Genomic DNA, 27,578 nt, shown 5'->3' with positions numbered 1-27,578 from the left:
TCTGCTGAGCCACCTTTAGGTTAAAGGCAAAGATATCTGCTAGAAATGTAGACGTTAATTTTTATTATGATCTTAATATTATAAAATTAAATATTTTTCCAGTTGATCTGATCTGTGGGCAATTTGTGTTAGCAACATACTGTATGCTGTTCAAGCAAGCAGCACTCAACAGAAAAGATTGAAAATGTTTAAATATTTGGACACTGCAGGATGAGCGAAGTATAACAACAGCAGTTATGTTCATATTGCACTTGTGAACTTTTCAGCTTATGGTTCTATTCATGCAAGAATCATCATAATCCTCTGAAAATGCACCAGACCAAAGAGAGAAAGAGTAAAAAAAAATTATTAAACCATCTTTGAAAAGCCTGGGGAAATATTATAAAAACATTTTAATTATTATTATAACATACTGCATGAAAGGAATGTATAAATAAACACATAATTAGATTAAAAATGCAGAACTGCACATCATCGAGATGAATAACTTCACATGTAACGAGCTTCTGCATACCTAAGGTGTTTTTACTTGCTTATTTGATTCATATGACCAATTATGCAAATTTAAATAACTTTATTGCAGCCAATAGCTACTTTCCTTACTGAGTAGATGGTAGCAGATATCTCAGTTGAGCCCATTTGACGAATGTCTGCATCCGGTGAAACAGCCACTGAATATACCTGCTGCTTTATAATATCGATGACCAGCTGAGGTCATAACGCTTCCCAACACATTTGGCTTTACTCCCAGTTTAAATTAGTGACTGTACTGGAGTTCCTGCAGGTTATAGGGACTCTACAGTAAAATGCTGCATTTTAAAGGTAAAAACAAAATACTCATGGGACCACATTGGTTTTGCTGCTAGAATTCATCTGTTTACAAAAACAGCATCAAAACCAGTTAGTCAGGCAGTTAATGACATTTTGGAACCATTACTAACAACATTGTGATTTAAAGGTTAAAATGGTTTGAAATGTAGAGAGTCAGTCTGGATGGAGCTTGTTTATGTCAGCACTGCTGTAAGTAGTTCATAAACATGGAGGCTCACAGAAACACTGTGTGTGGAAGCCTGCATGTCCTCTGAAGCTCCTGGGACTGCAGCAGTAACAGGACGACGCCCGCTGAACTCAGGAAAGTCTCGGCATCGCTCGCCGTCGCAGCAGCGGGAAAAATCTCTAAAGGCATGCCGAGTCTCTTCTGCTCCTGGTAAACAACCAGAGCTCCATAATTCAGAGGGCAAAACCTCCCGTGTTGTGTTTTGCTGCTACCTTAGTGCTTCCGTTAAATTTTTGGATTGCTGTGCAGTGATGAGATGAATGTTAAATCAGTGCAAAGAAATTTATGAGTTTAAAATATTTCTTTCAGTCAGCAAGGTCAGAATGTTGGCAGAAGTGAAGCTGGGAAGGAGCTCAGCTGAAATCACAACGTTAGTCTAATTAGATGTGATTAATTCATTGTCTTGCGTTGGCAAAAGCTCCTCCTGACAGATCATCACTTTGAATTAAAATGGTCCGATTTTCTACTGAACTATAATCTTTGAGCTTAAGTATGACAATTATTATTATTAATGAATAATGATTGTAATAATAGTAATAATAATGCATTTTATTTAAAATTGCCTTTCACTGTAAGGTAAAAAGAAACAAACAATGTATACCAAAAGTAACAACTGAAACAGTAGTGCAATTAAAGAGAGCTAAGAAAAATATGCTAATGTAAGAAGATGTTCTAAGACCACATTTAAGATAATTATAACATTGTCATTATTTAATATCACAAATAAATATATCATGCTTTGCAGATCTACATTTTAATAATGTAGAATTATTTTCTTTAGTGCATGAACAAATGAGTTAAAAGTACAGATGGTACAGTGATTTTAATGTAGCTCTCCTGTTAGCCGATTAGCACAATTGTTTCCACCATTGGTCATAGCAATAAAATAAGAACATATTTTTGGTTTTAACAAGATATAAATCTCGATAGAACCATAAACTTTCTTGTTTAGCGAATTTTGTATCTCGCTATAGAAATACAATTTTTTGCTTTAGTAACATTCTGCTGCTGAATTATTCATTTTCTATCTCTGGCAGTTAAACGCTTCCATAATGACTCACTAGAATATCAGTGCAAAATATGTATCTCTGAAGTTTATTATTCTCAAGTGTCACTGTTGCTTTTCTTGTTCTGCTCTTGATTTGATCAATGATTCTGAAAATAGCAAACTTTGTCTTCTTCCCATAGTAACAGCTTCCACACTGAGGGGTGTTATGTTGCGCTCAGCTAAGGTGTTTTCCCTGGTTAAGAGTCAACACACAGCTTCAGTTATTACTGCTAGAAACTGGAGATCAGGCCTGAAATCTGGATGTAGTGATGGACCTGAACCTTCAAAATGCATAAAGACAACTACAAAGTCAGCCTTCTATCACTTGAAGAACATTTCCAGGATTAAAGGACTAATGTCCCAACAAGATCTAGAGAAACTCATCCATGCGTTTGTCTTTAGAGCGTCAACAAGTCATAGCAACGGCCTTTTGTGGAGGATTACGTATCTGATTTAGTTCCACATATAGAAGTAGCGCGCATCAGGTTTTTTAGGGTGAAAAGATCTGAATCAAGACATTCAGTCTGCCGTGAAAAAGTCAGATTTGAGTCGCATTACTAATCATAACTTCACTGATTCCTCTGTGTGTCTCTGAAGGAACGTTTTTCCACATAAATTTAACATATTTGCCAACAGAAATCTTTGAAACGTGTTGTTCAGTGTACCACAGAGATATTTTTTAAAAAACGAAGCATGTTAAAGGCAAAACCGTTGGTCATGCCTGCCTGTACACCCCTGAGCGAAAAACCGGAGGAGAATGAAAAGAAAAGCAGTGAGAAACAAACAAAATGTCACCATGGATTAATGTTGTACAGCCACTAAAACAAGCCCAGAACCAGCAGGAGCTGATGTAGAGGGAAGGTTCTGACTCGGCTCGGCTAATTGCAGTGATGGATTGGTCCAGGTCCCCTGAGCTCCAAGCTCCTGATCCTGCAGTAACAAAACAGGATGACTTTGCCAAGCTGCACGTTTGGCAGTTATGAAAGAACTTTGCCATCATCAGTAGCAGCAGCCCAGTGATGTCACTGCAACACCAAAGCACCGATTCCTCAGAGGAAGCCGGTCCGGGCCGCTCTGTGGATCAGCTTAAGATTTGATTGATGACGGGCTGAGGGTGAGACCCCTTCCGTCTTCTGATTAATTCATCAAACACTCGCTCGCTGCAGACACGTGAGGAAGAGCCTGGAGGAATCCCACGTGAAGCGAGGCGAGCACGCCGACACGCTCTGCGACTCGCTGCAGAACCCGGCAGCTCCCTCGCATTAATCAATACTGCTCCAAAACTTTCAGCCAAAAACCGCAGGCGCTCCAACACACACCGCATTCCTCACAGGGAAGCCCCGATTAAGTCACTGCAGCTCGCTTTTAATAACAGAGGAGGAAAACACCCCTGGAGAGAGCAGTCACATGGAAGGAGGGAGAGGAGGGGAGACGGAGGGCCGCCGGAGCACAGGCAGGTTCACCGCTGAGCATTTAGATGGGATTTCTACCACGGCTTGTTAAAGACAGGAAAGATAGGAATACATTTCTGTCAAAAACTGAAATGTTTTGGGATTAATCTCAGAAAATGTTTGACATTTGGAAATGTTTTGAGTTTCAAAGGTGAACATTTTTTGACTTTTGAGACTCAGAAATTTCTAAGTTTTGTTCTTAAAAATTTCCGAGATTAATCTCAAAATATCTGAGTTTTTCTAGCAGATTTTTTTACTTTTTAAACTCAGAAATGTCCATGTTTTTTTTATTTCTAAGATTAATATCAAAATTTGTTTTTTTCTAGTAAAAATATGACTCAGAAATTTCCTTTTTTTTTTCAAATGAGATTTTGTGGCAGAAATTTACAACTTTTTTTCTATCTACAATGGTCAGATTTTGCTGAATAAAACTCTACAGTACTATTTACTGCAGATGGGAACTACAGATTATTGTAATATTTCGATAAAGAAATATTACCCTTCTGAGACAAATCTGGGCTCAGAAGTGCTAAAATTAACAACTTTTACAACATTAAACAAAAGCTCATAAATATCACTTCATTAGCAGAAAACAGCAACTCCCAGAACAAATTCCCAGAAACAACTGTTCTTTTTTCCATCTTCACTGATAAATGATGCGGTGATGAAGAGGAGAAGACAATAAACAAGAGCCTGAAATCAACAGAAGCAGCGGGGATCTCATGATCAAACTCATGGAGGCGTTTTGGAGAGGAGAAAAATTAGCAAACGAGCAGCTCTTCCTTCCCCTCTGCTTCCCAGCTCTTGATCAGCAGGTTTCTAATTTCAGGCGACAATCAGCTGGAGGTGAAGAGTTCGCATCATCAGCTAGCACTCTCAGGAAATACATATGAAGCATGCCACATGATCAGATGTATGATTGCACAATCACTTTATTAGTAAAGAATAAAAACAAGATCAGTAGTCGGCCTGCATGAGATAAAAACAGTAAAGTACAGCGCACCCCAGGATTCAAATATTTCAGTTAAAAAATACTTTCTTGATTTGAAAGGTGAATTAAAAAAAATTATTTGTGGGTGTTTAGGACCACAACCACTCGCTAATTGCTAAAATACTGGAAATCCTGTCTAAAAATATCCATTTTAATAGTTCAAACACCAAAACATGAATTCACCCAGTGGAAACTGTTGTGGAGCTAACAGAAGCTAACATATTTGGGGTTCAGCCAATCAGCACCAAGGAAACTAAATTCTCTTAATTCTTTTAATTAATTTACATATGCTCTAGGACAAAAAATATGTGAAATTTGTCAAAATTATGTCAAAAAAATGGCAAATTTTCTGTGAGTAATTTATATAATAATGTTGGGCTGAAACGATTGATCATGATTAATCAACTATTGAAATAATTGTCATCTACTTTGGTCATCAATTCATTCTTAACTGGAGGTTGCAGATTCAAACGGAACATTTATTTAAAAAACACACTCAGATCAGCAATTGTACAAAAGAAGTTAAGATGAAACAGGCCACTCCTTGCTACTTCTGTGGGATTTTTGATGGAAACTAGAAGTCAGGTGACACTAATCAGGAGTATTGATCAAGTGTGAGTCTCTATAGAAACAGGACTTCTGTCTTTTTGAAGCTTTAGGCGCGTTAGGGCAACACCAGGAGGGACAGACAACAATGACTGAAGGGAAGCAGCAACTGCTGTCCATCAATCTGTGAAGGGTTTCTGGCTGCTTGCAAATAATTTGAAATCCATCCATCATTCTGCTGAGACAACGGTTACTAACTAGAGGACGACGTTTAAGACAGCTGCCAGTCTTCCCAGTAGAGGACATTCCATCAATAAACCAGCTTTGTCGACAATAAGATGCTTGTTTTACCCTTCTTCTCATTCAATCATGGGTTTTTAAATATCTCCTTAACGTTCTCTTAATTATCAGGTGAAGGATGACAATTACCCCCAAACAGGTGTTTCTCCGTCTCAAGAGGACGGACCACCAAAGCAGGACAAGACTCTGAGCAAATGGAGGTTATTGAGCAGGAGCGGCGCTGTCCTCAGGAGGGAAGCGCGGGTTAAAGCCGCCGGGTTGGGCCGCTTTAAATTTAGCAGCAAGAGGAGGAAAAGAGCAGCTCCTGCGTCATCAGCAAGGGAGAAGAGTAAGGTGAACTTTGACCCCCGCTCCGTTTATAGATGGAGGCAGGTAACCTTGGAAAGTGAGACGGGAGGTTGATGATTTTGCGACAAACTCTTGAGAGAGGTGACCGATCCTCTCCTTTATTTAAGTATTTCAAAGTTCACACATCACAAACCTGTTTTAGTTTTACAAAAGTATTCACAACGCTAAAACTTTTTATTTTTCATTTTGTCCCAACCTGAAACTTCTGGGTATTTTATTGGTGTTTTATGTGATACTGCAACACTGCAAATAGTTAGCAGAGCTTCACTGAAACCAGCAGACTGAGACGGATGAAGAGGAGTACATTTTTTGTCTCTAAATAGTTACTCAAGTCAATATAACTTAGTAAATGTAACTAGTTACTGCTCAACTCTGTTAACAACCAACAGAGCGCATAGTTCGTATTTATTCACAACCAATCAGATCAATCAGAAGAGTTACCGCCCACTAAAGCAAGCAAAATATTTCAGCGAGAGCGTCACTTTTATAAAAGGAAATGCCAGCGGTCAGAGCTTTGTGCTCACGCAGTAAATACATTTGCATTACATTAAGCAGATGGTTTCAATGAAAGTACATTCATGTGTTAGAACAGTCTAGTCAAAGTACTGACGGGTAGAAATGTTGACATCCAGATGTGTAATGATGCCAGAGACACATCCTGTAGGTAATGTCTACATGCTAGTTGCTCTGCATGATAGTGATTAGCATTATTAGCTATCATGCTAATGTTAGCCTTAGAGCTAAACTAAGCATTTTATTTAATTTTTGAACTATTAACTGAGGCTAGCATACTGAATGGAGCGAGTCAATGTAAGTCAGTGATTACCCACATGCTATTGACTACATCTTAGCTAACTTTGGGATTGTTATTAATTTTGGGTATCAGAATGCCTGATTCAGATCTGACACTTTGGCAAGTCCTGTTTAAATGTCTTCAACCATAAATTATTATTATCCCTCCACTTCAGAACCATACACTGCTTTGATTTTCCTGAACACCTGAAATCCTATGGCAACACATCAAAGTTAGATGATACTTCGCTGTAGCGCCAGCATCAGTGTGGAAACATGAAGGGAGGAACAAGGTGAGATGGAGACAGTCAGTAGAAGGTGAGAATAATCCCAGTGAAGTGCCGGGGACTGTGAAAAACCAGCAGCATGAACGTCACCGCCTGCTGGAAATCATATGACCGTCCAAACTAGGTTAGTCTACATTAGGGGAACCGAAGACGGGAGAAACAGGGAGAATGATTTGTTTCCCATTTTTCGCTTTTCTTATTTTAGCCTCCTCTCTCTATTCTGGAGCAAAGGAAAGCGGAGAACACTTGTGTCCTCTTTCTTTCATCCCGCCTTACCTGGAGCGGTGCAGTTCTTCGGCTCTTCATCAATCTCCTCTTCCTCCAGGCTGCTGTTGGACGTCTCCTGCAGCAGCTTCCGTCCAACGCGTCTCTCCTGGCCCTCAGCCGAGGCGGGAAAATCTGGAGGAAGACATTTTTAAACATTTAATTTCACATAAAGTTTAGAACGCTTTGAGTTGAAAGTCTGAATGCACATCCTCAGGTGTGACATTTTGTATGATTTTTATCTGTAACTGCAGGAGAGAGAAGGAGAGAGGATGGCAGTGCAGAGACTCGCCTGCAGTAATGCACCAAGTTCTGGTCATCAGATATAGATCAGAACTTCTGGACCAGAACTTCGGTGGTATTCCTGTGTCTGCTCTGGCTTCGTCTTGGTAAAACCAAGTATCAGCATAATAAACATAGGAATCGCTACAGAAAGGGAAGCTTGAGGTTTCCTTCTGGATGAACTTCTTCATTACCATTTTTCTGTGCAGGTGTTTAAATCCTGTTTCAAGAATCTAATACAGTGGATTTAAAGACCGGTCATTCATAATATTAGACCGGTTTTCATGATATCTAACATTTGTTTGATGAAATGTTTAAGAATAACAAAATCTGAAGAAATGTGTTGAAGGAAAGTTACTACTTTCCACAGCACTTTGCTTTCCTCCCCAGCAGACAGATGTTGTGATCAGGAGTTCTTTGGGGTCCTGGAGATTTTTTAGAGGGTTTCTTGGCCTTTCTGGACTTTTTCTCTTATTAGTCAGAACTGTTGATCAAAACTCATTTCAGAGATGCTCTGATTGATTGAGAGGAAAATATGATGGATGCCTTGAGGCTTCTGTGTCTGTGTGGGAAGTGAGTTGCTGGAATGCTTCGGGTTTATCTGACCTGCTAATTCACTCACTAAATGGGGAAATTCAAGATTTTCCAAAACAAAATCCTCCTAGGAGGGGAGTGGAGCAACAGCACAGCCCACAAAGTGCGGCTCCCACTGTGGCTACATCTGCACATTCTTCCAGAAAGCAGCAGCTCCACAGAATTCGTTTCATCCTTCACAGAGCCCGGCAGGAGCGCGCTGCCCTTTTCCACCCTGCCAACCACAGACCCAACCCAAAATAGGGATTCAGCCGGAGTGAAGGAGCCGCTCAACAAGCCTGGGGGGACGAGTGAACTCCTCACCTATCTTTACCTCCGCCGCAGCAAACGCAGCAGAGGCCACCGCTCAGCTGCTCCGCCCTCCTCCTATCTGTCCCGACCTTCTGCACGGAGCGCAAAGAGGAGTGGGAATGATTAGAGTGGTTCGGCGAGGAGTGCTGCACTCCCTCATAACTTTATTATTTGCATCATAAATATTAAACTTATATTCCTATAAGCTGGTTAACAAAGCGCATCGGGTTTGTTGGAAATGTGTGCAGAGCTGATACGCTTAGAGTCACAGCCAGAGGAGCCAGACGTGACATAAATGCTACATTTTTGTGCTTCTCCGTGTTACAATTTAAACAATTCCTCAAGTTTTAAACTAATTTATCAGGAAATGTAAGGAATTTATTGGAAGAGTCCATGTTACCAGCGCTGATGCTACTTCATAACTTCTGCAGTTTACTCTGACCAGCTGGATATGGACTCCTGGACCAAACCCTTTCTGATGTTGAAACATTCCCAACATCTTCGTTCTTGGAGTGTTTTTGGCTTCTTTTTCTCCTCCTGCTCTTTGGGTCCAGGCCTGAGCTTCTCTGTCGGGTTAAAGCAGAGATGGACCAATCAATTCACCAGAGATCAGTTTTTCCTCAGTCTGCTCTGACTGGGGATCAGGCGGGTCAAATACTGAAAAATGAGACTTAATGACGCCATCAAAAACAATCCTGCTCTAATCTATTTTTCCTGTCAGTTTTTAAAATCATTTAATTTTTACTCAGTTTAATATTCAACAAGCTAAACAAAGAATCCACATGGTGCCATCACACATCAAACTGATGAATCCATGTAACTTTTTCTCAATGGTGACAGCAACCACTGACCGTGGCCCCAGCAATATAAACTGTGAAATGAAACAATTAAGCGTAAATTATGGATGGTTCACCTTCTGCAGCCTGAACACAACTTCCTCCTGAAGTTGTGTTCCTCCTGACCCACATGGACCTGAGTCTCAGAGATTTGCTCTGGAGGCTGAGTCTGTGCTCTGCTGCATCTGGTTTGATGATTAAATGGGAATAATCCTGGAATTCCTTCATTTTTTGTTTAAAACTGCCATCTCTTCCATAATTAAACCTGCAGCATGTTTTTCACTTTCTCAGTCTTTAAAAAAGTTTGAGAAGCAGCATTCACCTTTTCTGCACCACAATTCTGGAACAAACTGCCAGAAAACTGCAAAGATGCTGAAAAACGGAGACCCTTTAAATCAAGACTAAAACTCTACCACCTTTGATGCAACTGGAACATTAATCAATATATTGCATATTTGCTTGATGATTTTGAAATGTTTGCTGCTTATTTCACAGTTGGTTTTCATTCTGTGAAGCACTTTGAACTCCTTTGTTGATGTGATACGCAAATAAACTCGGCTCAGTCAAAATCAGAACCAACTCTTCAAATCTCAAGGAAAGTCCAGAAAACCTGGTCTCCAGAGTTTTCTGACCACAGGTCTAAAACCTCAGTGTTCTTTGGTTGATTTAGTTCATTGTGAAAAACACACAGATCAACACCAAACTCCTGGATTTTTGAGAAAAGTTGGATGAGAAGTAACCTCACACAAACAAGACGATCCAGGGGTTCACAAGAACATCTTAGACATCCTGAAACCTTCTGCTCTGCAGCTGAACATCTCAACTTTAAATTCTTAATAATCCAGAAATCAACAACAAAAACAAGCCAATAAAGCTCTTTGCAATAATTTCATATTAATGCGATCGGCCTGCATTGCAATCCAATAATAATGAGTCACTGCAGAAACTTGTGGCCGTAAAGCTGGACTCACTGATGAAGCATAAATCACAACTATTCTGCTGTCCCGACCATAAAAATGTTAAAATCATCTGACGCGATTCGCCACCGACTCACATCCAGTTTGGAGTTTTGAGGAAAACCGAGAGACGATGGAGACAATCTGGACCATATGGCGTCGTTAACTTCAGGTGTGTGTGATCTGTTTGCAGGAACCAATCAGGTTGCAGAGTGTGTTCATCTGGCCTGATTTCACAGCTCTGCAGGTAAAACACCTGAATAAAACAAACACCAATACAGAAATGTGGGTCTGTGCAGGACTGGGCTGCTTTTGCGTGAATTAATGCGTCCATCCAGTGTGACACGGAGGAGCCCAGCGTGTCGCTCTGCTGAGGCAGGCAGGTGATGTAACACCAACTTCCTGTCGGGTTCAGGTGAGTTTGCAGTGATTCGTTGGTCATAAAAGCAGGTACGGTCCATTTGGCATGCGGACCCGTTACAAGTCCTGCTGGAAAATAAAATTAGCATCTCCATAAAGTCTGCCAGCAAAGGGAAGCTTTAAATGCTGTAAAATGTCCTGGCTGACTGTGGACTTCAGAAAACCCAGTGGACCAGAACCAGCAGATCATCACTGACTGAAACTTCTCCTCATACTCTGGGACCCTGACTTACAAACGAAATACAAACTTCACTTTCATCTGAAAAGAGAACTTTAAACCAGTTCTGGTTCTCCTTAGCTAAGATGCTTCTGACATTGTCTCTGGTGCATTAGTGGCTCAACTCAAGGACTTTGGTGGGTCTAGTCCAGGGGTCTCAAACTCCAGTCCTGGACTCCAGTCCATCTCTGGTAAATCTCCCTCAAACTCTTAAAAACATATTTGCTTTACTATCCATTCTACTCTCTGATTATCCATCATGATTGTGCATCTCCACAGTTTTTCCTTCCACTAAACCTTCCATACATGTGCTTGGATAAGCCCTTCTGTGACTAACTTGGTTCTTCTTGTGACCACCTCTCCCTGTGCAGGGTGTTACTGACCTGTCTTGATTGAGTAGAATACGTGTGTCAAACTCAAGGTTTGGGGGCCAAATCTGGCCCGCCATGTGACTCTAAAGGGCCACATAAATACAACCTTCAAGGTAAACAGCTGTGGCTGTTTAGCTTGAAGCTGATTTTTTTCTGTATAGGGCCAAATTACATCAACGAGAAAAGATTTTCAAAATTATTAAATATTACGATATTTTCACTGAATGCAGAGTGAGCTATTATTCATATTTTTTCACTTTGTTGGCAGGTTTTTTCAGTATTTTCTGCCACAATTGGCTCTTTGAGGATATTTATCATCTTGATATGGCTCAAAATGAAAACGAGTTGAGTTTGACGTCCCTGCTGTAAAACATACAGTTTCTATGTTAAAGGGATTTTTTTTTTTTTACCAGTAACCCAAACCAAAAATTCTAGTTTGGGTTTTATTAGCTCTATGCCCTAATCATTTAAATGAACTGAAATAAACGCTTTTTTTATTTGTTTATCTCCGTTTTGCATTTTTATTTTTAGATGATTTATTTCATCATCTGACAACAAGCTGTTTCTTATCGGAGATCCATGAAGTTTGTTCTCGTTTTAAAAATACAGATAGAAAATAAATGATTCAGGGTTTGAACATGAAGGGAAGAGATGCTGAAAGGACACAGTGTAATAATCAATCTTCAGTTCTCACCTGGATCTTCCCTGAAGTATGACAAGCCCTTCGCTGCCAGCAGGAATCCTCCGAACAAGCAGATCTGGATCAAAACCAGCTCCTTTCGCCTTTTCCGTCTCGCCTTCATCCTCCTCCGGTTCGGCGTCGCTCCATCCCGGCGCCGGATACCCGGCGGAGACATCTCCTGTTCGGCTGCCTCATCCATACGGATCTCCCCCACCCCTTCTTCCTGCCGCCTGAAGCCGCCACAGAACCAGAGCAGGGATGAAGCAGGAGCTCCGGTAATCCCAGGGAAGCAGCTTTCTGCCCCCCGAAGTGAAGGAGGGGGGGGTAAAAAGTTGGGGAGTGATACCGGGGAGGTTCTGTGAGGCAAAGCGGGCCGAACCGAACTGAGCTCCTGTTTCAGAGAGCCGGGTTGTCTCCTAATGTCATGTTAGAATCTGGTTTCCGAGGCGGGGAGGCTGCGGGCGGCTGCGGGAGCGCTCCATGGATGCGTGTCTGCTGCTGAGAAACAGAGGAGAGGGAGAGGTGCGGGGAGCGCGCACTCTCACAGGCACGCAATAATCTGGAGGCTGAGCACTGCTGCGAATAAATAAAGAAACAATAAATCTCACAGGCCGGCCGCTGTCTGTCTCTCTCAACCTTCAGCACCTTTACATGTGTTTTAGGTTTTCTTTCCAGAGGCGTTCCTAGGATTCACTGGGGCCCAACCCAGAAATGAACTCACTCACATTAAAACCAGTTAGAAGCACTGAAGGAATGTTCTAACACATGTAATTCGATACACATGCAGACCAATGATGGGCATGTAAATAATTTGATTTACAACTTTACAAGCATTAGCAAAGGTCATTATTCTGTTCATTTACTTAGCAGCAATTAACAACAAAAGCCATTTTTCTAAGATGACCCAGAAGGGATGACAAAATGCAAAAACCACAAAACAAAAGAAGTTATGCTAAAATTAATGTGCCGCTAAAACACAACTTTGTCATGAGATGGTGTGGTGAAGGGTGGTGAGGCAGACGCAGCAGACCCAGGATAAGATGATTATGGTGATTTAATGGTGAAAATAAATTCCAAAGTCCACAAAACCTGGCAGCAAAGTCGAGCGGAAGACTAGGGCTCAGCACTGGTAGCAACAGGCTACACGCATGGACAAGACACATTGACAAGGACCCAACGCTGAGACACAGGTGACATTAAATACACGGGAGGGTAATCACAGAAACGAGACACACCTGGGAAACAATCAAGGGGAAGACAGGACAACACGAAGACTCAGGGACACAGAAAACTCTAAATAAATACACAGGAAAACACAGAACATGACAAACTTATGCTAAACTTTCTAGCTTAACTTCCGTTTTTATATTAATTCTGTTTTTTATTTTCATTTTTTTGTAATAAACTTCTGCAAACTTCCATTTTAGCGTTTTGCTTAAACAGAAGTACTGCAAAATCAGAACTTCTGCTTTAGCATAACTTCCATTGTAGCATAATTTTCTTTTTGTAATAATTCTATTTTAGCATCATTCAATTTTATGCTAAAATGGAATTAATGATAAACTCGCTAACATCTGTTTTAGCATAACGTTTGGTTTAGCGTTGTGCTGAAACAAAAGTTATATTAAAATCAAATTTGAGTATTACAAACTTCTATTTTAGCATAAATTCCAGTTTGTGTTTTGGACTTTGGTAGATGTTGAAACAAATAACTCTGTGCCATAAGTCATTCCTTTCCTCTAACAACTGAGTGTCATGATTACAAATGTTCTCCATGGATGAAGTCTACTGACAGCTTTCTCTAAGGGCAGAGAAATAAATGATCATTAGCATCAGCTAATGGCTAAAACCTTAAGACGATGCAGATAAAAATAGTCGTTTTGCAGAGTTGCCATGAATCCATGGGAGGTAGCCTGATATAATCTGTGAAGAAATTTAACTGAACCCACATCATGTCATTACTGGGACATTAGCCCAGCATAATGACCCAGAATTAATCGACAAAGATGCTGAGGCTTTAAAGAAGCCATTTGCTAACAGTAACACATTATAACCGTTCTGGTTTGCCAGGATTTGTGCTTAAAACTGAGTTCTAAATCCAGAGATATTATAAATCAAACAAAAACCTACAGATTTTCTGTTGCCGGTTTGATCAGGATACATGTTTATTTGACATTTACAGTTGTGTGAAGTTTACTTGCATGTGGCTGTAGAGCCTTTGTGCAGGTTTTCCCCTGTGGTTCTGACAGTTGCTGGAGGAATACAGATAAACTGACCCAGTTGTGAGGAACTGTGACGAAGAAAACTTTATCCTGCAGTTCAATGACCAGAGGTTTGCTCCTGCTGCGGGAGAAATAAGGGAACTTTCAGGAAAGAATCACTTTAACAACTTATTGTTGCAAAACTTCTGTAAATAAAGATATAATTGACTAACAGGATAATAAAGAAGAGATTAACAGCTTATCTTGTGATCAAAGCCAACGGTGAGGAAGTGCCTGATCTCATCTGGAAATCCTCTGAACATCTTTGTTGTTGAAAGTTTCAGCTTTTCATGGATTTCATGGACAGATTCCAGGCCGTTTGTGCCATTCACCCGGATTTGTGGCGGTGCATCAGGATCCGCCTTTCTGTGGTTTTCTTCACATCTTTCTGATTGTTTGTTATGTGTAGCTGCTTCCAATTAGAGCTCTTCCTAACGCCATTTCATGTTGGTGTGCCTCAGGGTTCTGTTTTGGAGCTCTTATTATTCTTGGTTTAAAAAATAGAATTCAACAAAACCCGACATTTTAATAACATTTCTGCTGGTATTGCACATCCATTCCTGCTCTGTTTTTATTTGTCATCTTTTGTAAGTTGTCTTTTTGACGTCCAAATACACATACACATTATATATATATTTTAAAGTCATCCTTTGCAAGTTGCAAATCCCTTGGATGATATTTCTGATAAGTGCGTAGTATTTTTTATGTTATGCTGTTTATATTTAACACTTTTTAATGTGTGAACCTACAAACCTTGATGCTGCTGTTACACCTGCATTTCTCAACTGTGGGACGATAAAGGACATTTTTATTATTTTCTAACGGTCAAAGAGACAGGACTCTGGAACGACCTCCCCTCTAGTTAGACGTCAGTGAATTAGTAAAGTTTAAACTCATCTTTTTACAGTTTCTTTTAAGTAATCATTTGATGAACTTATGTTTAACGTTTTTTTGTGCAGTTTGTGAATCCTGAATTATTCTGACTGGTTAAGGTAAAATGCATCTCTAAGACAATGAATAAATCCTCCTGGAGGTTTCATTTAAACAGCAGAATGGAAAAAGTGGTGCTGCTAGCAGCTGGTGTCATTGTGCTTTATTAACCCTTTAAAGGCAGAAATCCTAGGACCTGACCCAACGACCAACAACCAATCCTCACTGCAGAGTTTGTTCAGACAGGGCATGAATTCCCAAACTCCCAGACACACACACACACACACACAACACGAGAAAAAAACACTAAGGAGAAGGAGGAGGAGGGGGAAACAAATTAAATCCAGTTAAATTGTTTTTCCATAGCCAGTGGGCTTGGCACAGGCCTCTCACACAGACATGCAGGAGATGTAAGATAAACAGAGCAGCCTGAGATGTAAGAAAATCCCAGGAATTTCAGCCACTTTTCCTGTTTCATAAAAAGTCCCAAACTTCCAAGCAGAAGACAAACTTGTGTCCACGCCCGCTCTGATTGATCGCGTCCTTCTGGGATGTTTGCCGCATCGATAACCCTCCTCTCCTCTCCGCCTGGCACCAGCTTCTCTGCGGAGGAGAAGCTGCAGTCTGCGCTCAGGCAGACGTATCTGGGTCACCGTCTTCTCCGGGTCCGGGCCGCTCCTCACCTCAGCATGGAGAAACCTCAGCTCGGCACCACAGGAGAGAATCGGGAAGAGGGTGAGGGATACGGCACGCTTGGCCAGGAATAGCTTCCTGAGGTAAAACAGAGCAAAGCTAATGTTAGGCCAGGACGGAGCAACCAGCTGCTTCTGAGCGGAAATAAGGACAAGCTTTCCTGCAGTTGCATCACATGAGGCAGCTGCAGAAGTATTCACACCACTTTAACTTCTGTATTTGCAGCTTCTTGGAGTGTTTCTACCAGGTTTGGACGTTCAGATTCAGATTATTTTGATAAAACGGCTCAAGCTTTTATTTTATTTCCCTTTGGAATGAATCTATAAAGTATTTTTGGGAATTTGAATTTTTGAACTGATTCTCAGTCAGGTTGGAGGCTGAGCATCTGTCAATGTCCGTTTTCAAATATTTCCACAGATTATTCATCGGATTTAGGTTTAGACTTTGACTAGGCCATTCCAACATGTGAATATTCTTTGACCCAATAGTTTTTAAAGAGACAAAAGCCCAATACAAAGGCATTAAAATCCGGAGGTAAAATTTATTGAGTCATATTTGATAGATATTGCATTTTTATAACAACTGAAGTCAACAGTCACTTGGTTATGCTATGAAACGGCTGTATGTGACTTTAAAATACATAATGCTGGCCCTTTAAAGTCCTTGTTCTGGGTTGATGTGGTGACTTTGTTTTTGGGTCTAATGAATCATTTTTGAAGATCAACACAGAAAACTAAGGAAATGATCACCGACTTCAGGAAGTCATCAACAGCAGTAAACAGGTTCCACTGAACTGGTGGATAATTATAAATATTTGGAGATTGTTTTTCATAAAGTTTTCTCCTTTAAGTCACTGCTAAAGCTGTTAGCTCCACTAGATTTTATTTAGAAGGATCAGAGTAAAGTGGCCTGATTATGGTTTACTATTTTCAAATATTTATTGGTAAAAACAAAAAATAATGTGGAAATGCCTGATTTTCCCTGGGCTTCATAGTACTTTGCTCTGGTTTGTCATAAAATCCCAATAATTTCAGAGATGTTTATGGTTGTTAGACGATAAAAATGTGGAAAAGCTGCAAAGAACTGCCAACGAATGGAAATGACGACAACCACACAAATGTGAATGCTTTTAAAATTTATACAGTAACAAAATATACATTCAGACCTGTCAGAACACAGCAGGGCTAAATTTCATCCTTAATTTTCCCCAAACGCCAAGAAGAAACCCAAGCAAAGAGAAGGCGATCTGATGGATCTAAGTTTAAATCTACCAGAAGTCATTTCCATCTAAATCTTCGGTGGCTTTTCCTTCTTCCTGGTTTTTCAAACTAAGTTTAAGTTTCCTCTCTGCCTTCTTTACAGAAAGAAAATAACAGTTGCATCAAAAGCTACGCCTCGCTGACAGCTGTCAGCTTTCCTGACACTTTCTCACATTAATCACAATTCTGAAACATAATCTGAACACCTTTCTGTTGCGAAGAGGAATATTAGGTTTTATTTTTGTTATTTTTGCCTCCATGTTCCAGTTAATTAGAAGTGACGACAGTGATGCACCTGCTGGATGCTTGCGAGCTCAATTAGTAGCTCAAAAATACCAAGACGTGTCCAAGCATGCAGAAAGGAAAGCGGGACATCAGGGTAATGGGGTTGTTATTTAAAGCGTCTGTTTGTGTCTCTGTTGGTTACAGAGACATTCCAGTTCAAGCTCAGAACAAACAATCTGCTCGCGGCGGTAAACAGGCGCTTAGAGGACGTGGTGGCACTGGTGTGCTCCGTCTGGCAGCACTGGAGAAGATCTGCAGCCCAGCGACACGAACGGAGCGGGAACAGAGAGGAGAGAGTCCAACAGAGACGGCTTGAGGAGGACAAATGGAAAAACAACGGGGACGAAGGATTTAACGAGCTGCTGGGTTTCATTCGGCCCGTTCTGTCTGCTGTCGGTCAGTCCGTAAACGGGTCGAAGCGTTCTTCCTGAGTGTCCACAGTTTGGTTTGCATCTGAATCAGAAAAGAAGAAAACACTGGTCAGCAGGGGCGTCACTAGGATTTAAGGACATGGGGGCAAACGTAGCGTTTACAACATTTCTCAAACAGCAACAAAAACAGAGAAATTGCTTTTCCACTTTTAAAATAGTTCAGGGCGACAGAAACATCTTTTATAGAAAATATGAGTTAGTTAATATCAAAGCTTCTGCTGCTGCTGCCAAAAACGAGCAAGGTGACAATATGGATCCTTAATATTGAACAAATCCAGTGTTTTTAAATAGTTTACCAAACAAGCCAAGAATACCAGGAGTTCTGACATCATCATCATCAAACTGCATATTTTCTGATGTTTACCTTTATCCTTTTACATGATCAGTATATTGTTTATCCAGAGGTGTCCAGCTCTTTGCAGCTTCAAAATGAAGCACAGGAAATGCGATGAGTTTCTGGTAAACAGATTTTCTCAGGAGGTTTGATCACTGAGCGCTGGGTGTTTGGATTAGAAACTTCCAGACGTTTATACCTGAAAAGCTGTTATTTGCAGCATTAAGTTTCCATCAATTGTTTAACAAATGTCCATAAAAGTTTTATCTTCAACATTGAGTTATCCCAATGTGCAAATCTAATGACTCATAATCAGCTTTTTGTCCCTGGTTGTGATTTAAGATGAGAAGGAAAAGGAGAAGTCAGGGATGAAGACAGGAGGACGAGTCCAGAGTAACTACAGAACAAGCTTTGTTTTAACTTTACATTTGAATTGAATCAAACTGTAGCTCAGTAATCTGTCATTTTAACAGCTACAGCAGTAAATGTGTTTGGTTCTGACTAAAGCAAGATGAGGATTGGCTGTTCCAAAACAGGAAGTCGGTGGGGAGAAGATAAAAGCTCATTCAGAGAGAAAAAAACACATAGCTCATGTTTAAGTCATGCAAAGCAAACCTCAGGAAGACCAGTTTCCTCCTTCTCCTTTCTCTTCCAGTCATGTTCCCTTCTTCCACAGCAAACTCTCAGATCAGAACCCAAAAAATCCGCCTATCGAGCAACTTCCTCCTGCCATCAGGAGCCGAAGCCTCCACATGTCGGAGCTGATATTTACTCAACATGTTGGTGCAGATTAAAGAGCAGAGCGGCCTGAAAGCTGAGCAACTGCTTCCATCCTGACCACCCCGGCTCTCCGTGGAAAACAAATCCTGTTTGCGAACTGGATGGACCGGAACGTCACCTCGGTTCGGCGTTCAGTGTGAACCGCAAACAAACAAACAAACAAACAGCTCCGTCTCTCTGCCTGTTGCTAGGTTTCACTGAAATATCCCCAGCAGTAAAACAGCGGACACATACAGGAAGAGCAAAGGTGGAAACCAGCAGTTTGTGACGACTGGAGTGCAGTTTGCTGATAGTGGTGAAAACTGGGTTCCTACACTTTTTAATTAGTTCAGAGTTTTATGTTGTTTTATAAATGCAACAAACAGATGTTCACAATTAATTTATGACTCAGTTCTACAGCTATCAGGGTCTGAACATGGAACCTGGAGATGAAGAGGATGGACGGACTGATGAAGCATCTTTCTGTTTATTTGACCCCCATGACCCCGCCGGCTCACCCTGCAGCATCACGACTCCCGGTCTGAAGACACGTCGCCCTCCGCCCCGCTGCTGGCGCCGGGGTCCTGCCTGGACCGCAGCGAGCTCTTCTCCCGTCCCGACTCGGACGAGCCTTTAGAGCGCGTCTTCTCCTTCCTGAGCTGCTGCTTCTCCAGCTTGGAAAGCTGAAGAAACACAAACAGAAAAAGACGGTTCATAGTTTCACATTTGATCTTGAATGTAGTATACCTGCGCAGAATAAATCTGTCAACCTTTGAATAGTTTAAAAGTGGCTCTTTTTTCCTTCTGAATTATTGAAACTGTTTTCTCTGAAAGGGAAGAAAACAGGGAAGGGTTGATGCCAGGTTTCCGATGCGCCGTCCAACATGGAGGCGATTCCCAACCCAACAGAAAGAAAACACTTCCTGCTCTGGAGGCGCTTTGCTAAGAGATAATAAAAAACTGATACATGTAGTTCAAAAAAGATCCAAATTACAATAAAATCATATTCTGCTTCAGGTTTGATCCGTACAAACTGATCAGAGGGCAGCTGTCATATCATCTTCAGCTGGGAAGTTTCTGATTCAGCTGCTGTTTACTGAGAGACGTGCAGAGAATCCATATTTTTATCAAAAATTATCCGTTTTTTTTCTCTCCAAAAGGTATAAACAAGTTTTATTTGGCTGGACTGAGAAAGACAGGAGAAACTGAATAAAATCTGAAAATTATGACAATAAAAATTACTCTAAAATCAAAATAAAACCTGAAGGTTTTTTTATTATTATTTAATTAGTCAATGATTTTTCTTCATGTGTTCATTGTTTTATCTTGTTTAGTTTATGTTTATGTTTTTAATGTCTGTTCTAAACCTCTTTACATTTCTCTGTAAAGCATTTTGAATTGTCTTGTACAAAGAATGTCCTATACACATTTTTATAAAAGCTTGCCTTTCCTTGGATTAACGTAACTGGGATATATTTAAGATAAATTCAAGTTATTTTCTATGGCTAAACTTTTATTTAGCGGTACTGTTGATGGGGAAGCCTGCAGACTGCTGGTCAACCTTCTCCAATCTCTAATTTCTTTCTAACTGCAGTTTGTTTACAAGAGAAATGAAATAAATACATAGATCCCGTTATTGATCTGAGCTTCCTGCTGACTCAGCAGAACCAGTGTAATTAAACAGAAAGTGGGTCTGCACTGGTCCGAACACGACCCCTCGCACCCCCACCATTTGAAGCCTCTCCTCGTCTTCATCTTCATCAGCGATTCAGAAAGCACGGAGGCAGAGAGCTGATGAAGTCGTCAGCCGACATGCGAGCTCACGGCTGCTAAAACTTTCATGGCTCTCTGGGACTTAATGTCATCTCACAAAATCCAAAGCGTTGCGTAACAAATTACATTATTTAAACAGCATGAAAACTTGTATGGAAGCGGTTCTGATGATGTAACGTCTGATTAGATCATGGAGGTGAACATATTTGTTGTTTGTTCTGAAAAGTTACAGACTCTAAACTCTGGATCCCGAGCAGATAAAAGCCTCCACTAACACGATCAAATGTTACATAATCCCAGAGAGATGATCCGCCGCTGCAGCTTCCAGCGACCAGCAGGGTGGGTTTCATCGCCTCCATTGTTTACTGTCAGCCTGACCCCGCCCGGGACTCAATCCCTGATTTATGGAAAGAAAGGAGCAGTGTCTGCTGGCTGTCGCTGTAACCCCCCCACCCACTAAACTGAGCCAAGCTCAGCCTGATGGCCGGCCCTGTTTATCCCCATGTTTGGCCCCGCTGCTAAACATCCCAAACAGACAAGATTAAAATTCAGCCGATTGCCTGAATATCCGTCCTTTCGGGGAAACGGCCGAGCCCCGGCGAGCAGACGGAGTTGGAGCGAAGCTCAGCAGCAGGAAGACAAACCTCTGAATCTTTCTCTTTCAGTTGGCAGGAGAAGCTGGAGGCCGACATTCTGGACAGGATCCTCCTGCAGCCACATTCTACTGTCTGATACAGTAAAACTGTATGATATAATCAGATTAATACATGTTGATTTAACATGTATTATGTTAAATCAACTTTGAGCTTTACATCATGTTATAGCCAACAACAAACGTACTTTGTTGTACATTAGTACAACAAAATACTAACCTACTTTGTTGTGGAGAATTAGTTTTCTCTACATTTTCATGTTTTTCTTGTTTATAGAGGTAGAGATTCAGCGCAGGGTCCTGTGTGTGTGAGTGTGTGTGTTTTTTAAATTTCACTGTCTGTTATTAAAGGTCCAGCCAAGGACTGAATTTGCAAATTAGCTCGTGGCTAGAACAGCTTACAAAACAATGGCTGCTGTTTCTCACATGTTAGATGATTTAATGTGCTTTAATGTCGTTGATTGAATAAATTTGAACTGAATTGAATTCAGCTACAAAGTCAATGAGCAAAATGAGTCAAATTTATGTTTTAGATGGCAAAAAAGTACAAGTTATAATAATCAGAGATTAAAGAGGAGTGACAAAAGCAAATGGATGGATAAGCAGTGCTTGCTAACAACAGGACATGTTACTGTGGCGCCTGGATAACGAACAGTTAGCATGCTGTAAAAGTAATGAGACTTTCATACAGCACCGGGCGAGAGGCGGGGTCACCTGGACAGGTCGCCAGTCTGTCGCAAGGCAACACAGAGACAGACAGGACACACAACCATGCACACACACACTCACACCTAGGGAGAATTTAGAGAGACCAATTAACCTGACAGTCATGTTTTTGGACTGTGGGAGGAAGCTGGAGTACCTGGAGAGAACCCACTATGCACAGGGAGAACATGCAAACTCCATGCAGGAAGTCCCCAGGAATCGAACCCAGGACCTTCTTGCTGCAAGGCAACAGTGCTACCAACTGCGCCACTGTGCAGCCTCTTTGCAATAAATATATTTTTAAATTAAATTAATTAAAATATATATATATATATATTGGAGATCCAAATTTGATTTAAATAAAAGAGTTTCTAAAGATTCCAATAACCTCTCAAAGAGTTTGCACCTGAATCTGAAGCTTTTTTTAAGCACAAATACTCTTAATCTGGAAAATAAATTGCTTAAATCCATAATTTCACACCCAGGCCACATCTTAGACCTTTGACAGGCCCTCTAAAATTCATCCTGTGTGCAACAGATATATTAGGTCTTCAATATTCAGCCATTTATTCTCAGTTCTGAGAGGTAAAAAACAAATCAAGTCACAAATAAATCTAATGTCTTTCAGAGAGCTAAAAGAACTTGTGTAAAGCGGCGCTGCCTTCCAGCATGAAAGTCTGAACATATATTAACTCTTTCTGATGCTCCTGTGGCCTCAGAGGAGGATTCCTGATGAATCCTTGTTTTATGAAGCATTCATGTTTTAAAAAGTGACGGGCTCCCAAGAGGAAGAGTCCTGCAGAAAGCTCCCTGCAGACTGCATGTGTGGCTCTGCGCCATCAATCATCTGCAGCATAAACACCCCGCCTCGCCGCCACGGCTGCAGCACACCCCGCCTCGCCACCACGGCTGCAGCACACCCCGCCTCACCGCCACGGCTGCAGCACACCCCGCCTCACTTTATTATGCTATTGATATGATTTATTTTCATTTTGGTCCTTTAAATACCAAATTTTCCATGTAACTTTATATTTTGGTCAATCTGATTATATCATTTTTAAACATTAGATGATTGAAGTTTTGATCAGTTACTCAGTACTTGGGTAAACGCTTTACCAAATCCTTTTTTTACTTTTAATTTAGTAATTTTTTGAATGGCTACTTTTTACTTTACTTGAGTAGAAATATGTTTAAGTAGTGCTACTCTTACTTGATAATTTTTGGGTCCTCAGCCCAACACAGGTCTACATGGAATAGGGTAGAGCGCCCTCTATGGGAGGGAGCACAGGTAGAGCTAGGATGGGACAGTTACTCTCCTGATTGATTGATTGATTGATTGATTGATTGATTGATTGATTAATCTGCTTTAATTAGAAAGTTTAGCAGCTTTCAAACAAAATCTGAAGAAATAAAAAATAAAATCTGCCTTATGAGGTTACTGCTCTTAATCTGAGCTAAACCCCTCCACTGATGAAGATGACTGATGAAGATGACTGGGTACCTGTTTGGGGTCTGTGGGAGCAGCCGGTGACGTCAGCTCCACGGTAACCGGACCGTCGTTCTGGATGTTGACCTGCATGTACGCCCCAAACTTCCCATCTGGAAAACAAAATGGAGGACGATAAATCAAGTGTTTTTCATGTGCTAGCCGAGTTCGGCTGCAGCTAACAGAGCAGAGATGAAAAGAGGCGGACAAGGACAGCAAGTTTCACTCGAACTGCTCTCCTTTCTTCTCGCAGGTTTCTTTAGATTGATGACACCATCTGCACAATGAAGCTGTGGGAGAAAACTGATGCATCATCATGTTTCCCTCTCCGGAGGCGGTGGGGAGGGGGGCTAATTAGGAAGGCTCACGCCTCCCTTTGCTGGGACGAGGTGTCCTCCTCACCTGGTCCCCAGTGGACTGACCCAGTTCACTGCCACCGCCGCTGCAGCCGCTTCCAGCCGCCTGACCGCCACAATGACACGGCGTTGACGGCAGGGGGACGAGGTGCCGCTCCAAACCCAACGGAGGAAAAATTCACACGAGACGCTGGAGGTGACTATGATCGGCGACAATAAACCCGACTTTAACGACCCCCATGTTGTCACATTATGACATGAATGTTTTCAAATATCCATTTCATTTCAGCGATTTTAGACCTGAAGGTTTCCATAAAGTACAGCCTGTTCCACATCAAGTGCTTTAGGAATCAGGTCTTTTTCCAACATTATTTCCATAAAACCTCAGTACAGAAATGGTCTTCTGATCATCTTGATCTGTTAATCAATACGTTGATTAACAGATCATCCTCAGTAGAAGCTGAGGTTTGGAAAGTCTGCAGCGCTGAATAATAAAGAGATGAACCGATTCGTTATCAATATCTGTATCGGCCCCAATATTAGAAAAAGAATTTCTAGATTGGGTGTGAGAGACAATGTGCCCCGTAAAGGTGGATCTATTCAGCCTAATTCTATGCTTTGTGCTCTGAGTGACGTCAAGCTTTATTATTTATTTGACATTATTTTTAGAATTCCTTATTACACTTTCTGAACCATTTGAAAGGTTTGTCATTTATTTTTACATATCTGATCAAGTGGTGCAGTTTTCATCAGTTTTAGTTTATTTATTTTACATTGGCTGTTTTACTCCTAATTGCGCTGATGGAACAAATTAAAGTTGTGCTGTTTTTGCATGTTTGACCAGCTTGTGAAGCTATCCGCGTGTTACAGTGTGCTGCACTGTTACACTGTTACAGCTGAATTGACAAAATACGGCCAATACTGAACCTCAGATATTTAAATCAGCATCGGCAGTGAAAAAAGTAGATCGGTGCACCACTAGTCTCAACACATCAGCAATGACCTCAGAGAGGGAATCTTCCTAACAGTTAAGACTTTGGTGTCCTCAGTACCAACTGAGTCCAGTCTACAGTGGACACGTCTATAGCATGTTCCTGCACCGTATCACAGAGCTAATCGTTTAATTGAACGGTGATCATGTGTTAAAGATTTAGCAGATTCAGCTCAGTTCTGCAGCTTTTCCTCTCAGTTCACTCAGAAGTGATGCTTTAAAGCCTCGTCGTCCGCTGAGATCCGGCCCACCTGTGATGAGCTCAGGCCTGTAGGCGCTCCTCATGCTCTCCAGGATGCTGTTGTAGAAGGGCTGGGCGAGCTCCGCAGGCATGGCGGCGTGGAAGTCCGGTTTGTTGCCCTTCAGGATGCACTGCAGGGTGAACTGGCTCACACACAACACCTCCAACTCTCTGTCCATGACACTCTTAGCCCACGCCCGGCCGCTCTCGTCCTCAAACAGCCGCAGGTTCAGGATCTTTCTGACCCTGAAGACACACAGTGCTTATGAAAAGGTGAAGAAGCAGACTGACTCAAAGGTTATTTCATCTGTATCTATGGACATGTTTGCAGGATGGATTTACACTTACATGTACTCAGCATCTCTCTGCGTGTCGTCTGCAGAAATCCCAAGCAGGACGCAGATTCCCCGTCCGATGGAGCTGACCTGCTCCCCTCCCACTGCAGGACAAAGAAAACAGACACACGGCCTTTCTACCACACCCAGGAATTCAAGAACTCTTTGTGCTCACACAGTTCAGAGCTCTGGTTCACCTGCATGACAAAGTTCTGGTGATCATTCTCCTGCCAGGAGATTTTAGGGTTTATTTTCAGCAGCAGTGTGAGTGACAGACAGCATTAAGAATTTATCATTGTTAGAAAGAGATCACAGAGATTGTAAACTAATATTTTATCATTTCATTTGAAAGGATTCATCCCTCCATTTGTTGTCTAAACTTAGTTATTCTTGCAGGGTCAAGAATAACTGCACATTTACAATTTAATTACTGGTATGCAATAAATAATTTTCACTTTAGTGTAAAAAAGAAAGAAAGGAAAACATCTTAATTTTTTCGTGATGTTTGCATCATTCTCTGTTCTGTCAAATGCTTCCTGTTCTTACCTGCCTTTGGACAATGAATGAAAACTAGCTTTTGTGCTAACTCCTGCATATTTACATTGACGCTTACTGATGACATATTGATTAATCTGCATTGCCCTAATTTCATAAATAAATAACACAAACTAATAAAGTATTCTATAGATTATTATCAGAATAAAAGAATATTAGTGGCAGCTCTCAGAGGCTGTTATGTTCTTCTTGCAAATTCTATTAATTGTGTTAATCAATTAAGTTACAGAAATAAAATTAAAACATCAGTTCTTAAAATAAAAACAGTAACTACTATTATTAATATTATAAAACGCCATGTTAATTGTAATGTCATTTAATAATTATTATTTCAGTGTATTTGTGATATTTAGAATTATTAAGAGTAATTTCTAAAATATATTTTTAAATACTACAGCTTTGAGTTTTCTTATTGTGCCCTTTAATTTTTTTTCTAGCAGTCTTAATCTCTACATTAGACCTGAAATAAACATTTTATTGGCTGAATTGAGTCCATGTTAATCTGAATCTGAACAGAAGTTATAAACAGAAGTTTGAGTGAATAAAGTGAAACTGAATTCTTGTAACCGTTACTCTAAAACAACAAGGCCGCCTACATCCAACAGGGTTAATTGCGTCTGTATCAATCGTCATATTCATCATTATTAAGTTGTATTAACTTGTTTCCCTTGAGCTAAAAGTCAACCGTTTTAGTTTCCCCCAGTTAGCAGCGGTCTGACGCCGCCCCGTTCATTTCAACTGGGATGCTAATGCTAACGGGGCTAACTCGGCTAGCTGGTCATGACAACTACTACCGGCTGTCTGCTGGTTGTCTTTGTGTATTTCAGTTGCAGAATCCAACTCCGTCAGCTCGGCTCATTCAAAGCTCACCTGTCACACTCGCTTTGGTCACCCTCTGGACAATCGCTCTCATTGTTGTGCTTCTGCTGGACAGCACGCTGCCAAAGCTTCCGGTAAACTCCTGCTGTCAGTGGTAGTTTGTCGACATCTAGCGGTGAAAGTTGGAAACACAACAATAACGCCAGCAGAAGCCAGTAAGAGAACTTTAAAAATTTTTTTAGATACAACGTATTTACATTTTTTCTTGTCTCAATCATCTTCATTGTCATATTTGTTGTCACCATCAGCGTCTTCATCATCATCATGCATTTTAGATTTCAATAAATTATTTAAAATCCAACAGATTCCATATTCTGAGAATAAGCATTCACTGCAGCTGTTGATTTGAAGACTTTTGAGGTAGTTTCATTTCTCATTATCTCATTTACTTCAAGCCATGTTCCAGCACCACAGCATCATGCTGCCACAGTCTGAAAGTTGGTGCAGTCTTCTAGGTTTGGCTTGTCAAATATATTTCTAATTGTAGATAAATGCTGTCTTCAGCTTGTCTGTCTTTTAGTGATTCCTGTATTGTTCCCCAACATTGTGATCAATTTAATTTAATCTGCTTTGGTATAAGTTGTTGAAACTTGTGAAACAAATGGGTGTTCAAGCAGGACCATGACACCTACCAATTCAGCAAGGAAGCAAATGGTCAAAGTATATAAATATTCCACATGAGGTAAAAAAAAAAAAAAAACAATTCAGATAAACAACTAAGAACCCAAAATGAATGGGAAATTCATACCAATTATAAGATATTTATTTGTTCTTTTCAAGAAATGCAATTATTTATTACATTTCAAAAAAACTTGATGGAATATATTCAAGTATCCTTATTTTTAATTCACAAGAAGATAGTAGTTTTTTTCCCAAATAATTAGGATATAATAAATACAGAATGCTGGTCATTTCACCTT

At 40.7% G+C, this 27,578-nt stretch overlaps 2 protein-coding genes across 2 annotated transcripts in view; both read right to left on the bottom strand.

Annotated features, from left to right (window-relative positions):
• The window catches only part of LOC116719621 (sodium/potassium/calcium exchanger 3-like), a 46,386-nt gene extending 33,569 nt beyond the window's left edge, over positions 1-12,817 (bottom strand). Inside the window, exons 1-2 of the mRNA XM_032562174.1 lie at positions 11,746-12,817; positions 7,097-7,219 (exon numbers count right to left, since the gene is read on the bottom strand). Of these exons, the coding sequence (XP_032418065.1) occupies positions 7,097-7,219; positions 11,746-11,932 (310 nt within the window). The 5' untranslated portion in view covers positions 11,933-12,817. The remainder of the gene's footprint in view (positions 1-7,096; positions 7,220-11,745) is intronic.
• Positions 12,818-16,739: 3,922 nt separating this feature from the next.
• Positions 16,740-26,781, bottom strand: dtd1 (D-aminoacyl-tRNA deacylase 1). The gene is made up of 6 exons (XM_032563689.1): positions 26,650-26,781; positions 25,238-25,328; positions 24,900-25,135; positions 23,317-23,414; positions 19,204-19,368; positions 16,740-17,614 (listed from the first exon to the last, which is right to left on the bottom strand). The coding sequence occupies exons 1-5, from the start codon at positions 26,690-26,692 to the stop codon at positions 19,213-19,215; spliced, it is 624 nt and encodes a 207-aa protein (XP_032419580.1). The 5' UTR covers positions 26,693-26,781; the 3' UTR covers positions 16,740-17,614; positions 19,204-19,212.
• Between the last annotated feature and the right edge of the window lie 797 nt (positions 26,782-27,578).

Source organism: Xiphophorus hellerii, chromosome 5 (genome assembly GCF_003331165.1).
Source record: "Xiphophorus hellerii strain 12219 chromosome 5, Xiphophorus_hellerii-4.1, whole genome shotgun sequence".
NCBI classification, from domain to species: Eukaryota; Metazoa; Chordata; class Actinopteri; order Cyprinodontiformes; family Poeciliidae; genus Xiphophorus; species Xiphophorus hellerii.
This window is presented reverse-complemented; position numbering and strand designations above follow the sequence as displayed.